The sequence below is a fragment of the Stegostoma tigrinum genome, chromosome 1 (assembly GCF_030684315.1).
Source record: "Stegostoma tigrinum isolate sSteTig4 chromosome 1, sSteTig4.hap1, whole genome shotgun sequence".
Classification (NCBI taxonomy): Eukaryota; Metazoa; Chordata; class Chondrichthyes; order Orectolobiformes; family Stegostomatidae; genus Stegostoma; species Stegostoma tigrinum.
The window spans coordinates 88663702-88685152 of record NC_081354.1 but is presented as its reverse complement, the minus strand read 5'-3'; the positions used below and the strand labels follow the sequence as shown (position 1 = coordinate 88685152).

Sequence of the window (21451 nt, the reverse complement as noted above, 5' to 3'; positions counted from 1 at the left end):
GAAACTTTTTGTTAAGATTAAAGACTTGTTTCAAACAAACATACTTCAACATTGCTTGTTTAAATCCTTATTTGACAAATTCATTGCTGTGTATGGTGAACTTATTTTCCATACTGAGGTGAAGTGATTAATTTGAGGGAAGTTCCTGCAAAGATTTTTCTTTGAACAAGGAATGAAGTGTGTGGGGAACTATTAGACAAAATGTGGTTGCTCGACTTTGGGTTCCTTACAGACATAACTGAATGAGCTGAACTGTGTACTGCAGGGAAGGTTCAGAGACTCAGCACAAATGACCAGTGCTGTGAATGCAGCACTAATTGAAACTGAGTCTGTGTCCTTCCAACAAAATAACAAGAAAATACAACAACACTTGCCAAGGCTGGAGAAAATTTGAGAAAAAAAGTCCAAGAAAAATGGTTCTACACAGAAAACTTATTGTACGCATTGGAGAATTCAACAGGTATTTTCAAGAACTAGCTATGATGGAACAAATTGGCATGTTTGTCTCAAATCCATTCCTTCAAGTAGACATCACTGGGCTGACTAACAAATTCCATCTACATCAAGGTTACCATCAACACCAACAACAGTTCTCAATGACTAATAGAGTGATGATATTCCTAATTTAGCTTCTATCTCAGTGATTTATCTCAGCATCTGAAATAGGGCAAGAACGTTAAAAACTTGGAAAAGAAATAACAATTTGACCTGTTCCTTCCATGCTTGCTATATGCCTCGAAAAATTTGCTTTATGGAATCCACCACAACTAATTAATCATCTAAAGCAAAGTCATTCAAGATTATTCCTTAATTCTCAACGATACTTTATTCTGCACAAGTTTGTGAGGCCCGGTGCCCTCCTTTTGTTCTGTGTCGTTCTCTGATTCTAAGTTTGGAATTAGTGTTTGCTCTAAAGCTGCAGGGACACACAGCAGTGCAGGAAACTGCAAATTCCTACCCAAGCTATGAGCAAGTTTGCTCCTTTAAGTTATTGCACTTTCATGGTTGCGTCAGATATTTCGAGGCCCTGTGCATAATGACAAAGATGAGATGGTACTTTGTTTAAAACTCTCTTGTGTTGACTTTTATATTCTTAAGCAAGGCCACTTGACCCACTATGCCAATATTGACACTTTGAAAGAGCTGCTCTTACAATTCTATTTCCCCGTCCTTAACAATTCTGCCCGTGTTAAAACAAATGTGAAAACTTGAAAATCTTTAGTTTCTTTCGTTTTGCTTATGATCTCACCTTTATATCCTCTCACGACTCACTGACCGGTTGTAATAATATTTCCCTACTTCCTTTTACTTCAAAATTCTGAAGACCTCAATCTCTGTTTTGATGAAGAGTCTCAAATTCTGCAGGCCCCCCCTCACTACACAATACTTAGCATCAGAAACAAAAATAATTGAGGAAATGGAAGGGAGAGAGGATCACATTCAGCAGAAAAGTGGTGTTGAGTAAATTTCTGGAGCTGTGTTATGGCAAGCGCCCAAATTCTGATGGACTTCATTTTAGGGTTTTACTTCAAGTGGCTAGTGATATAGTTGATGACTTGGACTTAATTTTACAAATCTTGTTGATTCAGGGAAGATGCCATTAGATGAGAAGGTAGCATATTTAACTACTTTATTCAAGAAATGGGGGAGACAGAAAACAGGAAACTACCAGCCAGTTGGCTTAACATCGGCCTTCAGGAAAATATTCAAATCTGCTATTAAAGAAGTTATAACAAAGTGTGGAGCTAGATGAACACAGCAGGTCAAGCAGCAAAGCTGCTGCTTGACCTGCTGTGTTCATCCAGCTCCACACTTTGTTATCTCGACTGTCCAGCATCTGCAGTTCCCATTATCTCTGATTAAAGGTGTTATAACGGGATATGTTGTATCAGAGATAATGGGAATTGCAGATGCTGTAGAATTCGAGATAATCAAGTGTGGGGTTGGATGAACACAGCTGGCCAAGCAACATCTTAGGAGCACAAAAGCTGCCATTTTGGGCCTAGACCCTTCAGTCTTGGCCCGAAACGTCAGCTTTTGTGCTCCTAAGATGCTGCTTGGCCTGCTGTGTTCATCCAGCCCCACACTTTGTCATCTCTTATAGCAGGATACGTATAAGCTCAAAGTAAATTAAAATTTATTGGGGGCAGGTAGGAATATGGAATTCGAAACATAGATCAGCTATGGTCTTACTGAATGGTGGAAGAGGCTCCAGGAGCCAAGTGGTCTGCATCTGCTTCTAGTTCATTTGTTTGAATGAACGAGGAATCTTATTATAAAATTATCTGAATAATAATAATAACAACGGATAGATTCAGCTTTATTCAGGCAATGTTCATTTGGCATTTGGAAATCGTTCGGTTTTTGTACTCGCACCTAATTCAATATGTGCATTGCGGTGATTCCTTGAAGTCTTTGATACCGAATGGGATTAGGACACACTTCCTATCACCCCACAGATTCAAATGTAAATCAAATGTCAGCAAGTCACCGACATCCGCTTTGGGTTGCTTAATGCTGTCCCGATGTTTATCCCAGCCCCTTTAGGAGTTTGCACGAGCATCGGGAGTGCAGTGCAGGAGCTCTCTCCGATCCGAAGCACTAGGCGCTGCTGAAACAAATATTCCGGAGTGGGAGCGGCAGTACAATCTACCGAGAGGCTGCTTGCAGCGGCAGGGAACAAAGTGCTGGTCGTGTTGGCGAGAACCGTCCCGGAAAGGTTCAGAGGCTGCGGGTGAAATTTGTACATTGGCCCCGAAATAGCCAGATCCCCTTGCGGACCAGTGTATAGGGTAGGAGTTGAGTTACTTCAGCCTGTGTCAGGAAATGAATTGTCACGTATTATTGAATGAAAATATCCTTTAACCGAGAAAGGCCGCGAGGTTCACTCTCCCGACCGGGCTTGTGTGTGAGCGCATCCGAAACGGTTGAAGTGATTACTCTATCTCCGAGGTCTCGGTCAGGGCCTGTGAACTGTAATGGGTGACTGGCTGCAGTGGGTCAGGTCAGGCTGGGCAGTGTACCCCACAGAGGGTCACTGCTAACTGCAGGCTGGGTGACAGTCTGATGGGGTTACTTTCTCATTTCCAGCTTTACAGACACAGTTTGCAACTCTTGCATCAGAGATAGTAGGAACTGCAGATTAGATTAGATTCCCTACAGTATGGAATGTAGAATGTGGAATAACAAGGTGTAGAGTTGGATGAACACAGCAGGCCAAGCAGCATCAGAGGAGCAGGAAGGCTGACGTTTCGGGCCTTGACACTTCTTCAAATGGAGGAGGGAAAGGGGGGTTCTGAAATAAATAGGGAGAGACCGGGAGGTTGATAGAAGGTGGATAGGGGAGAAGGTAGGTGGAGAGGAGATAGACAGATCAAAGAGGCAGGGATAGGTAGGGAGGGTAGGGAGGAGATAGGTCAGTCCATGGAGGACGGATAGGTCAAGGGGGTGGGATGAGATTAATAGGTAGGTGATGGGGGTAGGGCTTGAGGTGGGAGGAGGGGATAGGTGGGAGGAAGGACAGGTTAGGGAGGTGGGAAGGAGCTGGGCTGGTTTTGGGAAGCGGTAGGGCGAGGGGAGATTTTGAACCTTGTGAAATGCACATTGATACCATTGGGTTGCAGAGTCCCCAAAATCCAACCCATCATCCTCCGACACTTCCGTCATCTGCAATCTGACCCCACCACCAAAGACATTTTTCCCTCCCCATCCTTATCTGACTTCTGGAGGGACCATTCTCTTCATGACTCCCTTGTCCACGCCACACTCCCGTCTAGCCCCACCACACCCGGCACTTTTCCCTGCAACCGCATGAAGTGCTACACCTGCCCCCACACCTCCCCACTCACCCCATCCCAGGCCCCAAGAAGTTTATATCAAGCAGATGTTCATTTGCACATCTGCTAATGTGATATACTGTATCCGCTGTTCCCGTTGTGGCCTCTTTTACATCGGGGAAACCAAGCGGAGGCTTGGAGACCACTTTGCAGAACGCTTATGCTCTGTTCGCACTAAACAACTGCACCTCCCAATTGCGGACCATTTCAGCTCCTCCTCTCATTCCTCAGGCAACATGTCCATCCAGGGCCTCCTGCAGTGCCACAACGCATCTACCCGAAGGTTGCAGGAACCACAACTCATATTCCGCTTGGGAACCCTGCGGCCCAATGGTATCAATGTAGACTTCACAAGCTTTAAAATCTCCCCTCGCCCTACTGCATCCCAAAACCAGCCCAGCTTGTCCCTGCCTCCCTAACCTGTCCTTACCCCCCACTCATCCCCTCCTCCCACCTCAAGCCCCACCCCCATCTCCTACCTACTAATCTCATCCTGTCCCCTTGACCTGTCCGTCCTCCCTGGACTGACTTATCTCCTCCCTACCCTCCCCACCTACACACACCTTTACCGGCTCCTTCCCCACTTCTTTGACCTGTCTGTCTCCTCTCCACCTATCTATTCCTCTATCTATCTTCTATCCGCCTCCCCCTGTCTCCCTATTTATTTCAGAACCCCCTTCTCCTCCCCCATTTCTGAAGAAGAGTCTAGGCCCAAAACGTCAGCCTTCCTGCTCCTCTGATGCTGCTTGTCCTGCTGTGTTCATCCAGCTCTACACCTTGTTATCCCTGCAACTCTTGCAATTGGTTTTCACGAGGAATAAGTGAAGGAAGTTTCTGTCCGTAACACCAAATGAACCAGAAATGATAATAACTTGCATTGAAATGGTGCTTTGAACATCAGAAAACAACAATACAAAGAATTTTAAAATTGAGGTGTTCCTACTTATGCGATTAACGTGAGCATGGATGATGAACGAATAAGATTTTGTGCTAGGTATGACACAGACGAGTTTTAAATGACCTTAGGTTTACAGAGGATAGGAGGTGTGGTTGATCTGTTACGTGTTGGAATGGTAAAACGTAAAGCCATGTGCAAGTGTTTTGTCAACAGATGAACTGACAGTGGGCAAAGAAGGGTAATTTTAAGGAGATGACAATAGATGGTTTGGGAGATGGCAAGGTTATATGCTGGGTCAAAATCGTGGAATTCCTTCCCAAATGTCATTGCGGGTCAATCTACTGTTTAGGAAGTCATACCACGCACATAGGAAAATGCTTGGGGTTGTTGGAGATCAGTTATTTCAGCTCCAGGATATCTCTGCACGAGTTCCTCAGGGTAGTGTCCTAAGCTCAACCATCTTCAGCTGCTTCACCAATGACTTCCCCACTGACATAAGGTTAGAAGTGGGGATAGTCACCAATGATTGCACGACATTCAGGACTATTCCCGACTCCTAAGATACTGAAGCAGTCCGTGTTCAAATGCAACAAAACCTGGACAAATACTATTTGAGCTACACAAATGCCAGGGAATGATCATCTCTAATACGAGACAATTTAAACGTTGCCCTGTGACATTCAATGACATTACCATCACTGATTCCGCCCACTGTCGACATCCTGAGCATTACCATTGACCAGAAACGCAACCGGCCTGGTGATACAAATAAAGTGGATCCAAGAGCAAGTCAGAGGCTAGGAATCTTGTCATTGGAATCTCCTCCTGACTCCCTAAACCTGTCCACTATATACAAGGCACAATCGGAAGTAAGGTGGAATACTCTCCACTTGCCTGGATAAACACAACCACAACAACATTCAAGAAGCTTGACACTATCCAAGAAAAGCAGCCTGCTTGACTGGCACCACAGCCACAAGCATCCAGTCCCTCCACTACCAATACTCAGTAGCAGCAGTGTGTACTATCTACGGGATGTACAGCAAAAATTCATCAAAGCATCCTGAGATAGTACCTTGCAAACTCAAAAGTGCTCGCACTTAGGACAGCAAAGGCAGCAGGTAGACCACCTGAAAGTACCCCTCCAAGCCACTTACCAGCCTGAATTGGAACTATATTGCCATTCCTTCACTGGTTCTAAATCCTGGAATTCTCTCCCTAAAGGCATTATGGGACCACCTACAGCATATGGGCAGCAGTGGTTCAAGAAAGCAGCTTGCCACCACCTTCTCAAGGCAACTAGACACTGCCAATGCATGCTGCCCCAGCCAGTGAAGCCCATGTCACATCAATGAATATTTTTTAAAAATTGACTAATTTCAATCTCAAGCCCAGAAAAACAAATTTTATGTTTTAGTATATCAGTTTTCTCCATTAAGATAAATTCCATATTTCTTAAAAAAGGCATTTTTTTAAAGTATATATTTTAGCTTCCATCGAAATCAATCTAAATTATTTGAGCTTTCTATCTGAAAATTGAGTGATTATATATCAGCTTGCTGACTTCCATGTTGTTATGCAATAAGAGATCCTCCTGAATTGCTTGTTTTGTTATTCATTCATGGGATGAGGGCATCATTAGCTACGTCAGCATTTATTGCTTATCCTAGAGGGCAGTTATGAGTCAAGCACTCTGCTGTGGGTCTGGAGTCACATGTAGGCCAGACCAGGTAAAGATGGCAGTTTCCTTCTCTAAAGGGTATTAGTAAATCAGATGGGTTTTTTTCCCAACAATCAATTCAAGGTTACCATTAGAGTCTTAATTCCATATTTTAGTTTTGAATTCACATTCCACCATTTGCCATGTTGGGGTTTGAACCCAGGCCCCCTGAACATTACCTGGATCTCTGGCTTAAGAGTTCAGTAGTAATACCACTCGGCCATCGCTTCCCACTGCGAGATTTAAACTACTGCCTAAAATATGGTTGGAAGTGACATGGAACATTGCAAACAATCCACCCAAATGATCTATCCTTCTAAGTTCTCATCTACATGCTGCCTGTCGGCAACAAAATCCAAATGAATAGCATTAGTGCCCAGATGTGGGCTGACAAGCCCCACCATCTCCTCTTGCCTCCTCCACCTTTGCTAACTTATAAGATTGTGTAAGCAACATCAGTACTGGAAGAGCAGAAACTTCCCCCAATATTAGAAAGGCAAGAGCCATTATCTTGGGAATCTACCAAACTCTGATCCTTACATTACTGACTCCACCATCCTTGGTGACAACTGGCTACGGCTAGAACTAGATAGTTTGCAATGTTCCGTGTCATTTTAAGCCAAAATGTGCTTCCAACCATATATTAGGCAGTAGTTTAAAGGAGGGGTGAAGTGCGCAAATCCTTTTGTATGCCTCCCTCATTTTTTAGTGATTTACACCGTTGGTTTGCTACTGACCTCAAAATTTAGGCCAGTAACTCAGCTTGTGCCTCATAAAGGGGACGGCAACATGGTGGCAATCTGACTGGACAAGTAATCTGGATATTCAGTGTCCATCTAATGTTCTGGAGATAGGAATTCAAACCACACCGTGGCAGCTATTTAATCAACATGAAATAAAATACTGATCTCAGTAATGAAATCCGGGAACTTCAATTATCAAAAAGCCCACATGGTTCATTAATTACCCTTTTCTTTTATTCATTTATAGGACTTGGGTGTCACTAGCTTGACCAGCACATAATACCCATGTATACTGTGGGTATCTATGGTAATATATGGGAATATGTGTATAAAGATGTGTGACGCTATCTGAGCTCATTCCGTCTCTTGGTTCTGCTTTTCTAACATTCACTCTTGAATGATCAGTATTTTTCTCTATTTGAACAATTGCAAAGACTGATGCTATTGTCTTGATTGTTTACCCTAGCCACCTTATCAGACTGAATCTTAGAGTTTGCACTGTTTCTATTTGATCCTTAAAGGGATTTTCAACCCTATGTGTCTTCATATTTTGTAACATAGCCAGCCTTAGCCCATCTGCCACTAAATCCCCAAATCACGTTGTGTCCACTTTCAGATTCTCAAATATTCCACCTATCTAACGGCTGACTCATTCTGTACACTCTTCATAAACTTCAGTTTTATAAAACTGCGTTGCTCATCTCTTAAACCGTAGTAAGCCTCATCTCCCATTATCTCTGCGTTTAATCTTAAAATATCAGAAAACCTAACTTTGCCTTCTCACCCACGACCTTGAAATAGAACTCTCATGATTTGGAATTCTTTTTACCAAGGCAGGGAAGTTTCTTAACTTGAGCTACTAAAAGCTAAAGTCCAGTCCTTAACGTCTGGCAGTAGAATGTGAAACAAAGCCAGAAATGATCTGTATCAAAAAAAGAGTTAGATAATAAAGTTTAAAAAAAAACACAGTAAGCTGAAGTAAAGATTTGATGAGTGAGCTGATCTTGCAAGCAATGATTTAATACATCTTGAATCATTTTGAAATTGTTTAAAATTGCTTTTTAATTAGAAATGCCGGAAGTTAATTAATATTTATCAAGTGTTCATAAAGTCATCAGAATTAATAGGGTTTGAAATCAGCTCCAGGAAAGAAGTAAAATTATGTTATAGGGGAACATTGTTAGTAGTGGCGTAGGATTTTGCTGTTATTACTTGGGTTCATGGAAAACTGGAACTATGCACGTTGGTGTCTCCCAAACTGCACACTCTAGCCATAAATGCCGTTATCTCGAGATTTTGTCCTTTCACTCAAGTTGAGTTTGCAGTACATTTTGTGAACTGCGATTTAATTCATGAAGTGTTCATTGAAGTGAACCAATTAGAAGACCAGTGCTCTGAAAGAGCAACTCAGCTCCCAACATTTAAAATACCCCTTAAATATCCTGCATCATCTCCGCCCACCACATCAAATTCCACTCCAAGACCATCACCTTTATGTCCACACTTCATGCTACCCCATACTCCTTCAGGGCCCCTTTGCAGCTACATGTCCCCTCAGATCTCCCATGCTATTTATTTTCCTCCATTGCCATTTACGCAGTATACACCAGGTATAGTCCTCAGGAGCATTATAGTAGCAATGTGAATTATTGTAAAACTTTGGAAAAAATTAATCTGTAACAATTTAATAAAGCCATGAATTCAAACATACTATGTTGATACTCTGATAACAACTATTAAACACAATCTTTTAAGTGCCTAATTGTAAACAAACAAGAAACTTTATGAAATGCATATTTCATTATAACAGGCGCTTAAACGTCTCAATGGTTATTGGATCATTAGACCACATGCTGAGTTGAAGCCATTACTAGCTCTGAACCCCAGCCAGGAATTCATAATAACTGCAGCTGTCATAACAAAATCTTTCAGATACACTGTCTGAAACTGATAGAATAGCGTTAAGTTTCCCTTTTAAAGAAATTTGTAAATTTACCAATGGAGGGGATCAAATAGAGTTTTTTGTGGGAAGGTTGTACATATTCTCCCACATTGGGTGCAAGTCATTGTGTAGTAGCTGCTGGGTTCATTAAATCAGTTTTTCTCCTTTTCTCTTTCGTGCTGTCTTTTTTGCTAGATCCCAAAGGTGTTTGAAACACTCCTAACATGTAGTCTCCAGGCATCATGATCTATAGCCTGCTCTTCCCATTGGGAAAGGTTGATGTGGCACCCAGAGAGCAATTTCTTCAAGGTGTCCCTGAAATCTTTGCATGGAAGCTTCTCTTCCATTCACTAATGGACAGCTGTCCAATAGGATCTTGGGCAGGTGACTGTTTTCCATTTGACAATACGGCATGTCCAATGAAGTTGTCTTTGCAGGAGGATAGCCTTGTTACTGGTGATATTAGCTGTTTCTAGGGCTTCCATGTTTGTGATGTGGTCCTGCCAGTGAATCTTGAGGGGCCTGTGGAGGCAGCACTGATGGAAGTGCTGTCGAAGGCAAACATGACAGGATAAGAGCCCTATGATTTGGCGCTGAAGGGAAGGGTGGTCAGAACTATGGGTTTGTAGACTTTGAGTTTGGTCTGTGGTCGCTTCAACTTGTTTGTAGAATCTGCTGACTGTGTTGTTTGCTACTGAAAACCTATTGACCACTTGTCTGTGCTTGCAACAAATGAGATGATGCTTCCTCAGCAGGTAAATTTCTTGATGATATTGAGCTTGGTTCCCTCAATGATGATGCCTACTGGCCCATATTCTGCTCAGCAAGCACACTGACCCAAGACCTTTGATTTCTTAAACTGATTTTCAGTCTGAAGAGTTGTGCTGCCTTGGCAAATCATGCTGTTATATTTTGCCCATCTGACTGTGGTAGGAGGCCACGGTCATCTGCAAAAAGAAGATCATGGATAAGTTTTTCTTGGAAGACCTTAAAACACTGGTGCAGGAATAGGCCATTTAGCCCATTGAATCTGCAATCCCATTTAAGGAGATCATAGCTGATCTGATAATCCTCTGCTCCACTTTCCTGCTTTCCCTCCTTGACCCCATCACTGATTAATCTCTACAGCCCTCTACATTAAAGAATTCTACAGTTGCACAACCATGTAAGAGAAGAAATTCCTCCTTATTTCTGTCTTAAATGGGAAACACTTATTTTGAGAGTATTCTCTGATGAAGGGGAGGTCAAACCCCTCTGATACTTTAAATGGAAACACCATTCCCCAACCTGTTTTGGCTGCAGTTGATGTCCCCTTCTAATAATTACACCCAAAATACCCAGAGAAGATCACCTTACCTTGCCTAAACTGTTAAACTGTTACAGAGTTGGGGAGGTTAAATGAAAGAAAATCGGATATTCATTTTATAAGTAACAAGAAAGAATTTATTTATTTAACTCCAGCAGTGAATAAATTAACAGAATTAATAACAAACTGAACAATTCCCCCTTAGCTACTAACTATCCCCTAACTGAACTAAATTCTAATGGTATGCTGTTCCAATAAACACAAGTCCCACTTTTAGAAACCCAAGTAATAAAAAAGTAATTTAAAACTTAGTCTCTCAAAGTCTACATGCCTTTCTTCTGCTGTTCTCAAATAATAAATGCCTTTTTTCGGCTAATCCAGCTGCTAGGGATGTTTTCTCTGTGAAGTCTTCTAGAGGACTCAGCAGTGCTAGAAGCCTCGTGGTAACTTTTATGGATGGATGGTGCTTTCTTAGAGAGCTTAGTGATTTCTTGTGAGAGGTAGATGCTTATTTCTCAGATGGCGGTTCGCTCTCACAGCGATTTTCAAAAACCTTCTCCTTACATACGTTGGATGACATATGAATTTTATTATAATAGCATCGGTCTGAGGTTGTCAAAATCATCTGATTTAAATTCATTTGGCTTTGAATTGCCAAGTGTTTAAGTTAATTGGCTGATTTCAGCTAGTTGCCAAGACACCAAAACAAGCCTAAAGTTTCCAATCACAGCCAATTGATACATGTTTCAATTTCAGAACTGTCTGTACCCCTTCAGTTGCTTGGACACATGTTCTGTATAAATCTCTAAGCACTTTACCTCTTTAAGGAGCCATGTACTCTCCTCCCTTATCATTATTTTTACAAACAAATTCTAGCTTCCTGCCTTCCAATTCACGATTACTCTACACAACTTTGTAACAATGCCCTCTGGTCCTAGACTCTTACCTAAGGGAAAATAACCTTTCTATATCTACCCTGTCAAGTTCCCTAAGACTCCAGTATAGGGTCACCTCTCATTATTCTAAAGTCCAATGTGTACAGGCCCAACCTATTCAATCTCACCTCATAAGCCAGTCCCTCCCAATTACAGATGTGCAAACTGGCCTGTAGTTACCTGACTTATTTCTTCTTCCCATTTTAAATACACAATTCTGTGTGACTTCCCAGAATCAAAGGACTCTTGGAGGATTACTATCAGTGCACCGACTATCTCTGTTGTTTTTAATATTTTGGGATGCAACCAATCAGGTTCAGAGGACTTTTTGGACTTTAGCCCCATTAGTTTTTCTAGAACTTTTTCTCTACTGAGAGTTATTTGCATTTGTTTCCTCACCTTTTAAGGTGGAATACAGCAGGTACTCACTGTCCCCAGCCTATAAGGTGGGAGCTCATCTGTCATGACCCAGCAAACCAGCATGGTAGCAGCAAGGTCTCCTAGCAGCAGGCTTGGGTTCCATTTTCTAGCTGAGACTCTCCTTCCCTCACGATTTTATCAATGCCTGGCATTTCCTGAACTGTAAGTTCAGAATATGGGTGTGGCATGCTTTGGTCCAGCACATGTTGGTCCTTTTTATTGTGTGAACCACTTATCATTCTTCTGCCTTGGCTGTTACCTCTTATGTCAAGGCAGTCACATTTAACATTTCTCAAAATCATGATTGTTTTAACGTATGGAAGTGTCGGTCAATTTAGGGAAAAGCGCAAAGCATGACAGCACAAGTTGACTAGACTTTTGTTTTAAACATTATTTCATGCATTGTGGCCAATTTTCCATATGAAAATGTGCAGTAATGTACAACAGTCTTATGAACTGGTGGTCAATGCAAGTGGAACTTAGTTTTGCCAGACACATTTCGACTTCACTTTAATTACTGCATTAAAATCACATTCATGTGCTCTGCTTTCCAAAACAACATCTAACAGCGACGTTTGAAGATATCCGGACTCCTCACCCTGCTTCACCCAATGATTTGACATCTCCAAGGAGGTTTTTTGTTAGGTTTGCAAAGTCCACTGCAACACTGGAGAGGGGTGCAGAAGGAAATATTGTCCTATGGTTCTCACAAGAGGGACCCCAGCCTCGGGAGAGGTGCATGTGGGTTTTACACTGAAGCCCTTTCTAACTCATCAAGAGGCCACATGAAAATGGTGTAAGGTGCGAAGACAGAGGGAAGTTGTTTCTTGCGACAACCTTTGAAGAGATGCTGCCAGACCTGCTGAGCTTTTCCGACAACTTCTGTTGTTGATTCCGAACATGATTTGTGATACCGATTTATCAGTTGAAGAAACCTTTAGAGCTTTATTAGATATAGGGATTCTATGATATAGCTCTTTGATTAATGTCTAATGAATGTTCTCACCCCCTTAAGACTGTTTGAGTTTCAAGCCTTGGCTCAATGGTAACTCTCTTGCAGCTTTGTTATGAGGTTGGGATTCAATCGTCAGTTTAGAATTTGAGAGTGTAATCTAAGTGGACGCTGCTACTTGTTGGAGATGCTCAAATAAAATGTTGAGTGGAGATCCTGTTGTCTGTATTGGGTGAATGTAAAATGTCTTTTGGACATTTTGGAAGAATAACAGGATAGCTGTGCCACCGCCCCTCAGCCAAAACTACTTTCATGATTGAGAAATAATATTTTAGAAAAATAAAACAAAGAACTGCAGATGCTGGAGATCTGATACAAGCAAAAACAGAAAATGCTGTAGAAACTCAGCAGGTCTGACAGCATCTGTGGAGAGAAAAAGAGCTAACTTTCGGAGGGCAGTGACACTTCTCCAAAGGGAAAAAAAAATTCTCTGTGACAAAGTTATCCAAACTGTAGCCTAAGAGTGAAGTGCAGGTAATGAGGCCTGGAAATGTAGCGGTCAAATTTATGTTTGTTCTTATTTCTTGACTTTTCCTGTTTGAGCATTCTGGGTTTAAAGGTGGGGCAGGTCCAGCCCTTATTATTGAAAGGTGGATTTACATTTCAGATATTTTTGTGAGCTTAATTTATCTAATTGGTCACAATGAAAGTGCTTAGGTATTCCTATAGTAACACACTGGAGACTCGTGACAGGTCTGTGTGAACTGCAAGTTATAGAAGGATAACTGGAAGATGTGCTAGTGCTTAAGACAAATCTTTATGCTACATCTAATGGGCACTACTACTTGTTGGTGATTTTCAGAAACTTGTGCTTTGTGGCAGAGGATGTAGGCAAAATCCTAAATAGAGTCATAGAGATATACAGCATGGAAACAGACCTTTCAGGTTCAACTCGTCCACGCCGATCAGATATCCTAAATAAATCTAGTTCCATTTGCTAACGTTTGTCCCACATCCCTGTAAGCCCTTCCTATTCATATACCCATCCGGCTGCCTTTTAAATATTGTAATTATACCAGCCTTTGCCATTTCCTCTGGCAGCTCATTCCATACACACACCACCTACTGCGTGAAAAAGTTGTCCCTTAGGTCCCTTTTAAATCTTTCCCTTCTCATCTTAAACACATGCTGTCCAGTTTTGGACACCGTACTCTGAGGAATAGACCTTGTTTATTTACCCTATGTATGCCCCTCATGATTTTATAAACCTCTATAAGGTCATCCCTCAGCCTCTGATGCTCCAGGAAAAACAGTTCTAGCCTATTCACATTCTCCTTATAGCTCAAATCCTCCAACTCTGGTGACATCCTTGTAAGTCTTTTCTGAACCCTTTCGAGTTTCACAACATCCTTCCTATAGCAGTGAGATGAGAATTGAATGCAGTACTCCAAAAGTGGGCCAACCAATGTCCTGTATGGCTGCACCATGACCTCCCAACTTCTATACTCAATGCAGTGAACAATAAAGGCAAGAACGCCAAATGCCTTCTTTACTATTCTGTCTACCTGTGACTCCACTTTCTTTGTTCAGCAACACTCCCCAGGGCGTTACCATTAAGTGTATAAGTCCTTATCTGATTTGCCTTTTGAAAATGTAGCACCTCACTTTTATATAAGTTAAACTCCATCAGCCATCCTCAGCACTCTGACCCAAGACTTTGATCAAGGTCCCGTTGCACTCTGAGGTGACCTTCTACATTGTCCACTACACCTCCAATTTTGGTGTCCTCTGTGACCTTACTAATCATACCTCCTATGTTGACATCCAAATCACTTACATAAATGATGGCAAGCAGTGGTTCCAGTACTGATCCTTGTGGCACACCACTGGTCACAACTCTCCACCACCGCCTTACTAAAATTCATGTAGTTAACATCGACTGCTCTACTTTCCTCTATCGCGTTTGTCATCTCCTTGAAAACTTCAATCAAGTAAGTCATGTTCTGCCCCACACTTAAAGCCATGTTGACTGTCCCTAATTAGGTCATGCTTTTCCAAATGTGTGTAAATCCTATCCCTTTGAATATTCTCCAAGAGCTTCCCAACCACGAATGTGAGACTCACTGGTCAGTACTTTCCTGGATTACCCCTACTATTCTTTTTGAACAGAGGAATGACATTAGCTACTCTCCAGTTCTCTGGGATCCCCCCAGTGGCTAGTGAGGATATAAAGATCTTGGTCAGGGCTCCAGCAATCCCCTCTCTTGTCTCTGTCAGTAACCTGGGGTAGATACCATTGGTACCTATGCACCTTATGGTCAACACTACTTCCTTCTTGATTTCAAAATGCCCTAGCATCTTCGCATGCTCCATACAAATTTCACTATCCTCCAGTTTTTTCTCCTGGGTGAATGCAAAGTATTCAGGAGACGGGGGAGATACTAAACAAATACTTTACATCTGTGTTTACTTTGGAAAAGGATATGGAAGATAGAGAACCTGGGGAAATAAATAGCAATGTCTTGAAAGAAGTCTATATTATAGAAGAGGTGGCGTTGGGCATATTAAAACTCATTATGGTGGATATATCCCTGGGACTCTATGGGAAGATAGAGAAATGGTTGCTCGATGCCTGGGTGAGATCTTTGGACCATCGATAGCCACAGTCAAGGTGCTGGAGGACTGGAGGTTGGCTGGCATGGTACCACTTTTTAAGAAAGGCAGTAAGGAAAAACCAGGGAACTATAGACCACTGAGCCTGACATCAGTAGTGGGCACATTGTTGGAGGGAATCCTGAGGGACAGGATTTACATGTATTTGGAAAGGCAAGCACTGATTGAGGATAGCCAACATGGCTTTCTGTGAGAGAAATCATGTCTCACTAACCTGATTGATTTTGTGAAGTAAAGAAGAGGAATCATGAGGGCAGACTGGTGGACATGATCTATATGAATTTCAGTAATGTGCCCGACAAGATTCCTCATGGTAGACTGGTTAGTGAGGCTAGATCAAATAAAATAGAGGGAGAACAAGCTAATTGGGTACAGAACTGGCTTGAAGGCAGAAGACAGATGCCAAATTAAATTAATCCATTCTGCCTTCCCTCCGTCCATATCCTTCCATTCCTTGCAAATTCATGTGCTTATCTAAAAGTGCTTTAAACGCCCCTAAGTATCTGTCTCCACCGCCACACCTGGCAGTGTGTTGCAGGCTCCCATCACTCCCTTTGTAAAAAAAATTGTCCCTCACATCTCTTTTGAACTGTCCCTCTCTCACCTTAAATGGTTTTTGATATTTCAACTCTCGGAAAAAGACTCTGTCTCTCAACCCCCATCTATGCATCTCATAATTTTATAGACGTCTATTAAGTTTCCTATCAGCCTGCACCACTCCAGAGAAAACAACCCGAGTTTTCTAGCCTCTCCTTAAAGCTCATATCCTGCAATTCAGGCAGCCTGGTAAACCTCTTTGGCACCCTCCCCAAAACCTACACATCTTCCTGTAATGTGGCGATCCGAATTCAATGCAATAATCTTAAGTATGTCCTAAACGAAGTCTTATAAAGCTGCAACGTCCTGACATCCTGACATCCCTAACCAATAAAGGTAAGCATGCAATACGCCTTCTTTACTACCCTATCTACTTGTGTGGCCACTTTCAAGGAGATGTGGACTTCAACCTGAAGATCTCCCTGTACATCAATGCTGTTCAGGGTCCTACCATTAATTGTATACTTTTCCTTTACACTTGAACTCCCAAAGTGCAACATCTCATACTTACCCAGATTAAACTCCGTCTGTCATTTCTCCATCCATATCTGTAACTGATCTATTTCCTACTGAATCCTTTGACAATGTTCTACACTATCCACATCGATCTTTGTATCATCTGCAAACTTGCTAACCCACCCATCTATATTTTCATCAAGTCATTTGTACATATCACAAACAGCAGACATCCCAGTATGGATTCCTATGGAACACTGCTAGTCATGGAACTCCAGCCAGAGAAACATGCTTTCACCACTACTCTCAGCCTTCAATGGCAAGCCAATTCTGAATCTGTGGATCCTATGCATTTTAATCTTCTGAACGATCTACCATAAAAGACCTTGTTGAATGCCTTACTCAGGGCCTGTGCTGTACAGTTCTACGTTCTACATTGCAGAGGTACAATCATATGCGATGAGCTGTGCTTGGAGTTATGTAGTACAAGATTGGGGGAAATAGCAGAATTAATGGAAGTTTGTTAGATCATGCTGTGGATGGTTCGCTTGCTGAGCTCGTTTGTTAGTTTGCAGAAGTTTCATTACCCTGCTGGATAATATCATCAGTGCAGCCTCTGATGAAGCGCTGTTGTGCTTTCCCGCCTGACATTTCAACTCTGGGGAAGGTTAGATTTGATTACCTCATTTCTGGTTTTCCTTCACAGTGGTGTGTATATACGGTCTAGTTCTATGTGTTTGTTGATGGCTTTCTTGGTTCAGAACTAGGCCTCCAGGATTTCCTGTGCATGTCTCTGTTTGACCTATCCTAGGATCCTGGTGTTGTCCCAATCGAACTGGTCGTTCTCCTTATCCATGTGAATGAAGATGAGTGAGTATTGGTTGTGTCTTTATGTCGCTAGTTAGTGTTCATGTACTCTTGTGGCCAATTTTCTTCCTGTCTTTCCAATGTAATGTTTGTTGCAGTCCTTGCATGGAATTTTGTACATTATGTTGGTTCTGTCCATAGTGGGTAAAGGGTCTTTAGTTCGAGTTAGTGGTTGGTGTAGGGTTGACGTGGGTTTGTGTGCTATTGTGATGCCCAGTGGCTGTAGGAGCCTTGTAGTCAGTTTGGATATGTTTTTTTTGTATGGTGATAATGAGTGTGTTAGGGTGTGCAGTATCTTCATGATGCTGTTCATGTGATGGGCATCATTGGATCCAGTTGCTCAGGTATCTGTTGTCCTTAAATACTTGGTGGAGATACTCTTCTTCCTTTTGGCATAATTCCAGGTTGCTACAGTGTGTTGTCACTTGTTTAAGTTGTATTTTCACGCAACTTTGTCTGTGGGTGTTGGGGTGGGTGGTGTTGAAATTCAGTATTTGGTCACTGTGTGTTTGGCTTTCCTGTGTACCTTTGTCAGGAATTCTCCATTGGCCTTGCGTTCCACCATGACATCCACTAATGGGATTTGTTTATTCCTTCCCTGTTCCCTGGTGAATTTGATTCCGTTGAGAGTGTTGTTTATTAGTTGGTGTGTCTCTTCCAGTTTAGTGCTTTTCATGATGATGAAAGTGTCATCCTAGTATCGGATCAATAATTTGGGTTGGATTTTCAGGAGGGCCATGCTTTCGAGTCTGTGCATCACCACTTCTGCTTTTAGTCTGGAGATGGGTGGCCCCATGGGTGTCCCTTTGATCTGTTCGTAGATTTGGACATTAAAGGTAAAGTGGATCGTGAGGCATAGGTCCAGAGTTTCAGCATGTTGTTTGTGGAGATGGTGTCACTCAGGTCTTGTTCCTTTAGTAGTGTTGCACGGCATCCACAACGCGAGCTACAAATCTACTCAAGAATCTTTTTTGATCATGATACAGTTGCAACATCTGTTCCACTGTTAGGATTTGTGATTAAAAATTTGTGCTCAGAAGGAATAGAAATGTCAAAATTTTAAAAATACCCTATTTAGTCATGGTGGTTCATGCCCACCTCCGGCAGATGGAAAGAAAGTATTTAAGAATTTAAATAAAATTTACAGCTCCTTGCTTCCCTGTTGGCTGACATGGATAACTGAATAATGCAGATCAACATAGTGTCATGCAGCCTGGAAACAGACCTTTCGGCCCACCTCATCCTTGCCAACCAGATATCCTAAACAAATCAAGTCCCATTTGCCGACATTTCGCCCATGTCTCTCTAAAACTTTCCTTTCCATGTACTTGTCCAAATGTCTTTCATTGTTTCAGGTAAATCAATAGTAATACTTTTACATTTAGCAGTAATACCATAAGTTCGGGAGGGAAATTGGAAGTTCACACTGAATAATAGCTGGTTGTGTGAAGTACTGTGGGTTAATCTTACCCATTAAGGAATCAACATTTACAGGTAGGAGGTGACGGAAAAAAATTGTAAAGAAAAAGAAACATGCTAACTTCCATCAATTAAACGCCAAGTTAAGGGGTAAACTTTAATACTTACTGATTAAATTCGTTGTATTTGGTTTATTTCTCTTCCATGCGATTTTCAATGTGGTGGTCTGTGCATAGAGAGGGGCAATTTATCAAGATTCATGCATGCATTACACACTGTTTTCACAGTAACTTTATGAAGATGAATGTTAAATGAACATTAAGCATATGTGAGCTAAAAGAATATTTGAAACATCACACAAATAGTGTCTGTGAGTCACTGATTGATTACATATGTAATGCTTTGATGGTTAATTCTCTGTATGCAACTACAGGTGGATGCATAATGTGAAATCTGCAAGTTTCAGTTGTAGCACTGTCACATGAAATTTTGTTTCATCTTTGTCTCATCAACAGTTGGAATGAATCCTGAAAACTTCTCTTTAAGTGAACAGATTGTCTCTCCTTCCTACATTCGACAAGGTTCGCAGGCTCGTCGCACACATGAGCACTTAATTCGGCTGCTAATAGAAAAGGTAATGAAAACAAATTTAGGTAACAATTAACAAAAATATTCATTGTGTAATTTATTTTATTGAAACAAACTGAATCAAATTTTATTTTTACTACTGCATAAATAAAGCATAAAGTCACACAGCACGGAAACAGACAGCCGAACTTGTACATTCCGATCAGGTTTTCAAAACTGAATGAGTCCCGTTTGCCTGCACTTGTCCCATGTCCCTGTGAAACTTTTCCTATCCATGTGCCTGCCCAAATGTCTTACATTGTTTCAGATAGATCAACAGTAACACTATTACAATGAGCAATAATATCATAAGTTAGGACATTTTTGTTCCTAAAGCTAAATTCTGAATTTATCGATTCCTCTATTATTTCTCACTCGCTGTCTGTCTCTAACCATTGTCTTAGTTGCTTAGAGTTTTCTTGATCAAATTCTTCATATAGCTAGTCAATACCCTGCAAAAGACTTTTGAAGAGAATGCTCACCAAAAAATTGTGCTTATGACATATGTTGTTGTCAATAATTAAGGAAATGTGCGACATTTAATTTTCATTTCCTTTTCTTGGAGTATTTCATAGCTTTATACTGGCAAGGCCATTCCAAGATTAGGGATGAAAAGACTGACATCTTATTTAGCACCTTCCACAACTACTGAACAGCTCAGAGTGATTCATAATGCTTGAAGTACTTCTAAACTGTAGTTCCTGTCATAATTTAAGAAGGAATTGTGGCAGTCAGGCCCCGAATTGCAAGCTTGCACAAACAGTAATGTGTTAATGAATGTAATCTTTGATTGAGGGATAAATATTGGCCAGGACACTGAGGATATATCCCCAGGTTTCCTCCAAATAGTGTCATAAAACCTTTTGCACCGCTGAGCAGGTACGTTAGGCATCAGGTTAATAGTTCATCTGAAAGATTACACATCCAGCAATGCAGTACTCTCTCAGTGGGTGTCTTGGACTGCAGCCATGGAAGAAGGCAGCTCACCACCTCCTTCCTGTGGGGCGAGGTGGTGATTCAGGTTGGACCTTAAATGCTTATCTAGCCAGTGACATCCATATCCCTGAATGAATTTTCTTAAAGTATAACGTGGCAGTGTCATCCTTGATTTTTGTGCTTGGTGGTCCAAATATTGGGCTTGAACGTGGAACCATGTGATTCAGGCGAAAGTGCTACTGTCTGATCTGTGGCTGACAGTGTAGCCATTATTTGATTCATTGGAATGCGGCAGAGCATTTAGAGGGCACCACATTTGCCTGGTTCCAAAGCTATCTTTACTGTTGATCAAACTGTTTTGTCTCCAGTGTAGTTACAATACAAAAATGAGGAAGTTAAGCCGATTGAGATGCTGCTGGGCCTGCTGTGTTCATCCAGCCTCATATTTTATTGTCTTGGATTCTCCAGCATCTGCAGTTCCCATTATCACTGTACAATTTTAACCTCACTGCGAAGCCTCTTCCACGGATGCCTAACCTGAAGAAGTTACCCTCTGGACCGACCTCAGGGAATCTCTCTCCCACTGCAACTCTCTTGTAATCTCTTAGCCTTGAAACTCTCCTCTCCACCTATCTTCTTTTCTCTCCATCTTCGGCCCGCCTCCCCCTCTCTCCCTATTTATTCCAGAACCCTCTCCCCATCCCCCTCTCTGATGAAGGGTCTAGGCCCAAAACGTCAGCTTTTGTGCTCCTGAGATGCTGCTTGGCCTGCTGTGTTCATCCAGCCTCACATTTTATTGTCTTGGATTCTCCAGCATCTGCAGTTCCCATTATCACAAGTTAAGCCGATTTGTTTGGTTAGGGCTGTGGTCAAATCCATCGAGCATTTATTAAGTATTGAGCACAACACCTCAGGAAACATATTTGGCTGCGGTGGTGCATAGTCACTAACCAAGGCAATAATACCAGTGCAAAAGGGTGGAATCTTGGGGACTGGTTTTATAAACATAACTCATATTCCCTTGAATATCAACATTTGAAGGATTTTTCAATTTTTTTTGCCCTGGGATGTGGCTGTTGTTGGTTGGGCAGCACTTACTGCCAATCCTTACTGCCCTTGAACTG

The 21451-nt window shown here is 41.8% G+C and overlaps 1 protein-coding gene across 2 annotated transcripts in view; it reads left to right on the top strand.

The window, feature by feature from the left end:
- Positions 1 to 2418: 2418 nt before the first annotated feature.
- The window catches only part of sepsecs (Sep (O-phosphoserine) tRNA:Sec (selenocysteine) tRNA synthase), an 80461-nt gene continuing 61428 nt past the window's right edge, over positions 2419 to 21451 (top strand). Inside the window, exons 1-2 of one of the 2 annotated variants that reach the window (XM_048542685.2) lie at positions 2419 to 2792; positions 19280 to 19398. In XM_048542685.2, the coding sequence (XP_048398642.1) occupies positions 19285 to 19398 (114 nt within the window). In that variant the 5' untranslated portion in view covers positions 2419 to 2792; positions 19280 to 19284. Of the gene's footprint in view, positions 2793 to 19279; positions 19399 to 21451 lie in introns of those variants that run through there. The other variant, XM_048542693.2, reaches the window with a different exon arrangement.